Source organism: Sander lucioperca, chromosome 12 (assembly GCF_008315115.2).
Source record: "Sander lucioperca isolate FBNREF2018 chromosome 12, SLUC_FBN_1.2, whole genome shotgun sequence".
In the NCBI taxonomy this organism is placed as follows: Eukaryota; Metazoa; Chordata; class Actinopteri; order Perciformes; family Percidae; genus Sander; species Sander lucioperca.
In genome coordinates this window covers 22,928,976-22,937,901 of record NC_050184.1, presented here as the reverse complement: position 1 = coordinate 22,937,901, position 8,926 = coordinate 22,928,976, and the positions used below count along the sequence as shown (strand labels likewise).

General features: G+C 42.3%; 1 protein-coding gene across 1 annotated transcript in view; it reads left to right on the top strand.

Moving 5' to 3' along the window:
• The window catches only part of LOC116045509 (MRG/MORF4L binding protein), a gene marked incomplete at its 3' end in the record, with an annotated part of 8,396 nt that extends 130 nt beyond the window's left edge, over positions 1 to 8,266 (top strand). The window contains exons 1-4 of the mRNA XM_031293171.2: positions 1 to 138; positions 2,244 to 2,365; positions 6,011 to 6,098; positions 8,190 to 8,266. The exon at positions 1 to 138 is cut by the window's left edge and continues 130 nt beyond it. Of these exons, the coding sequence (XP_031149031.2) occupies positions 1 to 138; positions 2,244 to 2,365; positions 6,011 to 6,098; positions 8,190 to 8,266 (425 nt within the window). The remainder of the gene's footprint in view (positions 139 to 2,243; positions 2,366 to 6,010; positions 6,099 to 8,189) is intronic.
• Between the last annotated feature and the right edge of the window lie 660 nt (positions 8,267 to 8,926).

Sequence of the window (8,926 nt, the reverse complement as noted above, 5' to 3'; positions counted from 1 at the left end):
GGGAGGCAGATGTGACGCTGAATCAGACGGACGAGAAGCCTCCGGACTCGGGGCTGGTTCCCGGGGAGGACTCGGTGGTCTGGAGTCACGAGGTGGAAGTGTGTCTGTTCCACGCGATGATCGGACACAAACCCGTCGGTAAGACCCCACAGCTAACGGTGCTAACGGTGCTAGCCTGTCAGCTACACAGCCAACGGCGCTAACGGTGCTAGCCTGTCAGCTACACAGCCAACGGCGCTAACGGTGCTAGCCTGTTAGCTACACAGCCAACGTCGCTAACGGAGCTAGCCTGTTAGCTACACAGCCAACGGCGTTAACGGAGCTAGCCTGTTAGCTACACAGCCAACGGCGCTAACGGTGCTAGCCTGTTAGCTACACAGCCAACGGCGCTAACGGTGCTAGCCTGTTAGCTACACAGCCAACGGTGCTAACAGGTTCTGGCGAGAAGGTTGTTGTTTTAAAGAACTTAGGTAACGTTACATCGCCAGTGTGTACATACAAAGGTGTAGCTTCTGTTTAAACATTGGGGGGGGCTCTGGGGGTCAGACATTTCATTTCCTTCACTCTAAGAAATAAATCCGTAAAATAACATAACAAGTTCTGGCAGCTCATTAACGTTACCTAGATTTTTTTATCTGCCCCGTAATTAAAAAACGGAAATTATATGTGTAGCTCCAGTTAAAATACAGAAGATTTACTGTCTAAATTCTCTCATACACAGCTGCTCAGTTAGTGAACTTTTAATAACATTCAATAATAATAATAACTATTTTTGAAAAAATTCAAAAATAGCGACAAAAACATCGGTAAAAGCGGCACAAATGTCCCAAAAAAAGCAACAAATAATTTGAAAGAAATTCAAAAATGCCGTGACGATCACTAAATCTCCCAAAACCAACCTTATTTTTTTAAGGGGGACAAAACTACCTCTTCTAAATATTTTGGGGGACATATCCGTACGTTGACACCAGACCTCCTCAGCTGTAACTGAGAGTGGGTCTGGGGAAGCTTCATTCACAGCCCATTTCCAAAGGGACGTCACCAACGGACGCCGCTCAAATGCCTCGGGGCGCAATTAGATAGTCCTTCAACCAATCAGAGCAACGATCTGGGTGACGTAGCAGCGACAGCGGCATCAACGGTTGCTGCGCTTCGGTGGCCGTTGTCACTGCCCGATGTGAGTCGCGCATGCTCAGAATTTAAACGGTTTACGGCATAACGTGTCTTACTGAAATTTGTGAAATCCATAAAATAATAAACGTTTCTCAACAATAACAGAAGATGAAAATCATTTCAAAAACGTTGTAGCTATCTATGATTGTTTGATTGCTAACGCTAGCTCAAAATGCCATTCAAGTAACAGCCTTTGTTGTGTTTGATTGCTAACTTTTAGCTAGCAGTCATTTCAAAAACGTTTTAGCTATCTATGATTGTTTCATTGCTAACGTTAGCTCAAAAAGCCGTTAGCATCTTGGAGCTACATCCATGTCTTGGAGGCTACTACAGTACCGCTGTGATGGCACGGAGCCCCGGACATGTTGTGTTCAATTTGACGTGGAATGTCGAAATTTCTGGGTTCCCAGTCGGAAACTATACATGTCTACGGGAAATGTCACGGTCGGAGAGATATAACGTTATTTGCTCTATGAAAGATCGACAAAGACGAAAACTAAGGACATTTACTCGATAATTTTATTTTATTTTAGTTAGTTTTGCAAACAGACATTACAGTTTTAGTTTAGTTATTGTTTTTTGTAATGCCTCGTTTTTATTTTTATTTCAGTTAACGACAATGTTTTTTCCCACCTAGTTTTCGTTATTTCGTTCGTTTTCGTTAACGATTATAACCTTGGTGTAAAGCCCGCCTCAACGGTTGTGATTGGTGCCTTGATTTTGAAAAATTGGAAATGGGCTCTTGGCCAGACGGCCTTACAGGGCAAATTTGCCAGAAGTTCGTCAGGGTTTTCCCAGGCCACATATCCGCTGCACCCGCCCCCCCCCCTCCCCAAATATACGCCTGTGTGTACACAACAAGTCAATACTGATAAAATAAATGAAAGTCATAGAAAATGTGTCTCTTATAGTGTGGCTTTATGGGTGCAGGTCTTTAAGAAAATAGTTTTGAAGTTTGGTTTTGAGTCTGAGTTTCTTGTGTGGGGGAAAGATAATATCTGTATCCACCCCCCCCTCTTATCCCCCCCCCTCTTATCCCCCTCCCTCTTATCCCCCTCCCCCTCTCTTAGGAGTGAACCGTCACTTCCACATGATCTGCATCAGAGATAAGTTCAGTCAGAACATCGGTCGCCAGGTTTCCTCCTCCGTCATCTGGGATCATCTGGGAACCATGTACGACATGCAGGCTCTGGTGAGGAGCACGCTAACACACACACACACACACACACACACACACACACACACACACACACACACACACACACACACACACACACACACACACTAACACACACACACACACACACTAACACACACACACACGCTAACACACGCACACACACACACACACACACACACACACACACACACTAACACACACACACACACACACTAACACACACACACACGCTAACACACGCACACACACACACACACACTAACACACACACACACACGCTAACACACACACACACACACACACACACACACACACACACACACACACACACTAACACACACACACTAACACACACACACTAACACACACACACACACGCTAACACACACACACACGCTAACACACGCACACACACACACACACACTAACACACACACACACACGCTAACACACACACACACACACACACACACACACACACACACACACACACACTAACACACACACACTAACACACACACACACGCTAACACACACACACACACACACACACACACACACACACACACACACTAACACACACACACACACACACACACACACTAACACACACACACACACACACACACTAACACACAAACACGCTAACACACACACACACACACGCTAACACACACACACACACACACTAACACACACACACACACGCTAACACACACACACACACACACACACACACACACACACTAACACACACACGCTAACACACCCACACACACACACGCTAACACACACACACACACGCTAACACACACACACACACACGCTAACACACACACGCTAACACACGCTAACACACACACACGCTAACACACACACACACACACACACACACACACACACACGCTAACACACACACACACACGCTAACACACACACACACACACACACACGCTAACACACACACACACACACACACACACGCTAACACACACACACACACACACTAACGCACACACCCGCTAACACACACACACACACACGCTAACACACACACACACACGCTAACACACACACACACACACGCTAACACACACACACACACACACTAACGCACACACCCGCTAACACACACACACACACACGCTAACACACACACGCGCTAACACACACACACGCGCTAACTCACACACACTAACACACACACACAGACACAGAGACATATACACACACACACACACACACTAACACACGCACGCACACACACACACAAACTAACACGCACACACACAGACATATACACACACACAAAGCGAGACATACGCGCACACACACACACACACACATACACACACTCACATTAGGGGTGGTATGGTTCGTATCACGGTTTTAGGGTCAAGGTTTTCGGTTCTTGTTATTTTTTCTTTTAATCTTTAACACTCCAGAAATATACTCCAGCATAATGATATATAGCTAAAATTAGCATATTGAATGCATGTTGCACAATACATGCACACAGTGGCAGCTCTATCTATTGTTTGATTTCCGCTGTCGTCATAGGTAACATGAAATCCAAAATGTTCCCACACACCAGACTATATACAACGCTGGAGCATCCTCCAGCTCCAGGCACCCTTCCTCATCTCTCCACCTGACATCTCTACAGTCTTCCTCATCTCTCCACCTGACATCTCTACAGTCTTCCTCATCTCTCCCACCTGACATCTCTACAGTCTTCCTCATCTCTCCCACCTGACATCTCTACATCCTTCCTCATCTCTACCACCTGACATCTCTACAGTCTTCCTCATCTCTCCACCTGACATCTCTACATCCTTCCTCATCTCTCCACCTGACATCTCTACAGCCTTCCTCATCTCTCCCACCTGACATCTCTACATCCTTCCTCATCTCTACCACCTGACATCTCTACAGTCTTCCTCATCTCTCCACCTGACATCTCTACATCCTTCCTCATCTCTCCACCTGACATCTCTACAGCCTTCCTCATCTCTACCACCTGACATCTCTACAGTCTTCCTCATCTCTCCACCTGACATCTCTACAGTCTTCCTCATCTCTCCCACCTGACATCTCTACAGCCTTCCTCATCTCTACCACCTGACATCTCTACAGTCTTCCTCATCTCTCCACCTGACATCTCTACATCCTTCCTCATCTCTCCACCTGACATCTCTACATCCTTCCTCATCTCTCCACCTGACATCTCTACATCCTTCCTCATCTCTACCACCTGACATCTCTACAGTCTTCCTCATCTCTCCACCTGACATCTCTACATCCTTCCTCATCTCTCCACCTGACATCTCTACATCCTTCCTCATCTCTCCACCTGACATCTCTACATCCTTCCTCATCTCTACCACCTGACATCTCTACAGTCTTCCTCATCTCTCCACCTGACATCTCTACATCCTTCCTCATCTCTCCACCTGACATCTCTACAGCCTTCCTCATCTCTACCACCTGACATCTCTACAGTCTTCCTCATCTCTCCACCTGACATCTCTACAGTCTTCCTCATCTCTCCCACCTGACATCTCTACAGCCTTCCTCATCTCTACCACCTGACATCTCTACAGTCTTCCTCATCTCTCCACCTGACATCTCTACATCCTTCCTCATCTCTCCACCTGACATCTCTACATCCTTCCTCATCTCTACCACCTGACATCTCTACAGTCTTCCTCATCTCTCCACCTGACATCTCTACAGTCTTCCTCATCTCTACCACCTGACATCTCTACAGCCTTCCTCATCTCTACCACCTGACATCTCTACAGTCTTCCTCATCTCTCCACCTGACATCTCTACGTCCTTCCTCATCTCTACCACCTGACATCTCTACAGCCTTCCTCATCTCTCCACCTGACATCTCTACATCCTTCCTCATCTCTACCACCTGACATCTCTACATCCTTCCTCATCTCTACCACCTGACATCTCTACAGCCTTCCTCATCTCTCCCACTTACCATTTCTACATTTCTACACGTGACGTGACCTGATTCAGCAACTGTATGGCATATTTCTCGCTTAAAATGTTGTCAGAAACACGTTTCGGTGAACTATTTTCGTAAAATACGAGATCGTGTTCAGAACGAGACGCCATTAGAGTCTGTTTTGAAATTTGGGAGCAGCAAGAACCACGTGATGCATTCGTACAATCAGCTGCAATGTGTTGCGTTCGTCACGCTCATCCCCCTCGTCGTTTATATACTGTCTATGGTCGTTTCCAGTAAGTGTTTTAACATAGGTGTATAAAGTGGCACTACGGCATTAAGAGGTTAGTGACCGTTAACAGTGGACTGACGAACCGTGAGACGCACACACAGAACAGAGACAAGACAACCGACCGGTTCGGATGGTTTTTCATGAACCGTACCACTCCTAACTCACATACATATACACACACACACGCACACAGAGACACACACACACACACACACACACACACACACACAAACATGAATAGAACATCAAGCATCATCTAAAAGCAAGACTTCATTTTCTCATTTACACGTGTGTGTGTGTGTGTGTGTGTGTGTGTGTGTTTGTATGTATGTGTGTGTGTGTGTGTGTGTGTGTGTGTGTGTGTTTGTATGTCTGTGTGTGTGTGTGTGTGTGTGTGTGTGAGATGCAGCATGAGTCGGAGATTTTGCCGTTTCCAAACACAGAAAAGAGCTTCTCTCTTCCCGATGACATCATCCAGGAAGTAAAAGAAGGTGAGAATATTAACTCTGCTGTAATAATAATAATAATAATAATAATAATCACACAGAGAGCAATTATCCTGAAAAAGTACTTCCGTTGATCCACACCATACAGAAGTTTTAACTCGTCTTGTCGCCAGTCTTTGGTCTGAACTGGACTTTATAAAGAAATAGAAAATGCATTTCCTGCAGAAAATGCGTGCTAAACTGGATGAATAGGTTAAATCAGTAAGAAGAAGTTGAAGTAGTGAGAATAGTTAAAAAAGTGGAAATCGTTTTAATAAGTATAAATTTCATTAAAAAGTTAAAAGTTGACGCTAAACTGAATTGTTGGCTTTAAAAGTTGAAAAATGACAAAATATGTAGAACATTATATTTTCTAACTGATAATGACTCACATATGCAGAAATATGAAACAAATTGGATGAAAAATCTTAAAGCCCAAATGCATTGCACCGCACTGCTAAAAAATCTGGAAAATTGTCAGAGTTGGAAGCTAAACTGCATTACCTAAATAAGTGAAGAGCTAAAATACATTGTTAGAAAAGCTGGAAGATGAACTGTAATACTGCCAAAGATAAAAGTTGAAATGAATTACCTGAAAAATTCTTAATATTTAAAAAAGTATAAATAGTAGAAAAAAGTTGAAGAAGTCCCATCATTAGCTGAAAGAGCTGAACATTTTAAAAGTTGAATGGTTTTAATAGCTGAATGTATGCAGAAGTTACAGAGAGCCAAAAAACGTACGGAATAAGTTATAAAGAACAGAATAACAATAGCTGGAATGCTGTTGAACAGCATTCCAGCTAAATAGCAGAGCGCAGAATGCCGCGATTGACCAATCAGAATCAAGCATTCAACGGAGCTAAGTTACAGAGAGCCAAAATAAAACGTGAATAGCTGAATTGCTAAAGCTAAACTGGTTGAATAGCTTAAATCCGTAAGAATAAGTTGAAGTAGTGAGAATAGTTGAAAAAGGGATATAACATCTTTGTCAGTGATACACTGACTGATGTACCACAGTGGGATTCAAACCCTGGTCTCCCACACCAAAGGTTGTGCCATATCCACTACACTATCATCTGTATAGCTGACTCGTGTTCCTTCAGCACTTATAAAGCCTGTCTTTGATCATTGATCACCACACCTGCTAATGAGTGAGAGACAGTGTGAGAGAACCCTTCAAACAAGCCTTAATAAATCCACAACAGTACATGCTATCGAAACACCGACTTACACATGACCTTTGTGAACGTATTCATGAAATTTAAATTTATGTTGATAAACTTAAAAATGTGGGCATATCAGCGATTTAAAAAAAAAAGTGGCTTGCTCTGCGTTTCGCTCAGAAATGTGGAGAATGTTAAACAGGGCAGCGAATGGAGGAAGATGTGGAACTCTTGTCATTTGGAAGCTCACCGAGCCAAAAGTATAAGTCATATCACATAACTATGCACATTGGCTGAAACTAGACAAAAATACCTACATTTTTATGTATAAATTGTGTATGAGAAGTAGATATTGTGGGCGTGAGAGCAATTTATAGAGAAGGGACAAAGATAATTTTTAAAAGGCTCTGTGCTCTAGCTGTGACATCATCCACTCTAGCTCGACCAACAATCACTAGAAACGCAAAAAAATCCTGAAATGATCACTAAACTTAAACAGCTTTTTCACAAAAACTGTAAAAGATATCAAACTGAAAAGCAATAGCCTAATACCTAAAGTTTTCGTGAACATTTTAAAGTTTGTTGGCGTCTGAAGCATGCTCTCATTGACTTCAATGTTAAAAAAGTGTTAAAAAGCTTAATATTTTAAAAAGTATAAATAGTAGAAAAAAAGTTGAAGTCCCATCATTAGCTGAAAGAGCTGAACATTTTAAAAGTTGAATGGTTTTAATAGCTGAACGTATGCAGAAGTTACAGAGAGCCAAAAAACGTACGGAATAAGTTATAAAGAACAGAATAACAATAGCTGGAATGCTGTTGAACAGCATTCCAGCTAAATAGCAGAGCGCAGAATGCCGCGATTGACCAATCAGAATCAAGCATTCAACGAAGCTACTTAATAAAGCTTCTGTAAAGTGTGTGTGTGTCTGTGCAGGGAAGCTGGGCTCTGAGGAGGAGACCAAGGAGGAGTTCAGGATGGAGAGAGAACCTCCAGCTACACATGAAGAAAAAATGGAAAAACTAAAAACAAACAAAAAAAAAAAAACAAAAAAATAAATCACAGAAAAAAACAAAAAAACAAAAATAAAAAAAAAATTAGGACTTTAAATAAACAGATGTTAGAGATCTTTTGCTAATAATTAATGTTTAAAAAAAAAGTCAAAATAATATATATATGTAGTAGGGTAATATAAGGTAGAGCTATAGGAGTACTGTATATATATCGATGTATGTAGTTAGGACTCTATATCTGTAATGTATATATAACGACACTCTCAGGTTATAGGATGTATGGTCATTCTGTATGTATGTCTGTTCTGTAGTCTATAGTAATGTCTCTGTCTTGTAATATATCTGTCTTAGTCTAGTATACTAGTTATGTCTCTCTATCTCTGGTATGTCATTTATTTCTGCTCGGTTTGTGAAAATCTATATCTACAATCTTGTCATAGTCTCATCGATTCTATGATGAGTATGTATGTCTCATCCTCTCTGTTAGGTGCTAATATCTATATGTATTGGTCCCTCTCTCTGTATTGTATGTCTGTTTTTCTTATTCTGTATATAGGTTATATAATATTGATCTGTCTATCTCTATATGTAGGTCTATTCTATCTCGTCTGTCTGTATTGTATGTTCTGGATTGTTCTCTCTCTCTCTGTGTCCTCTCTG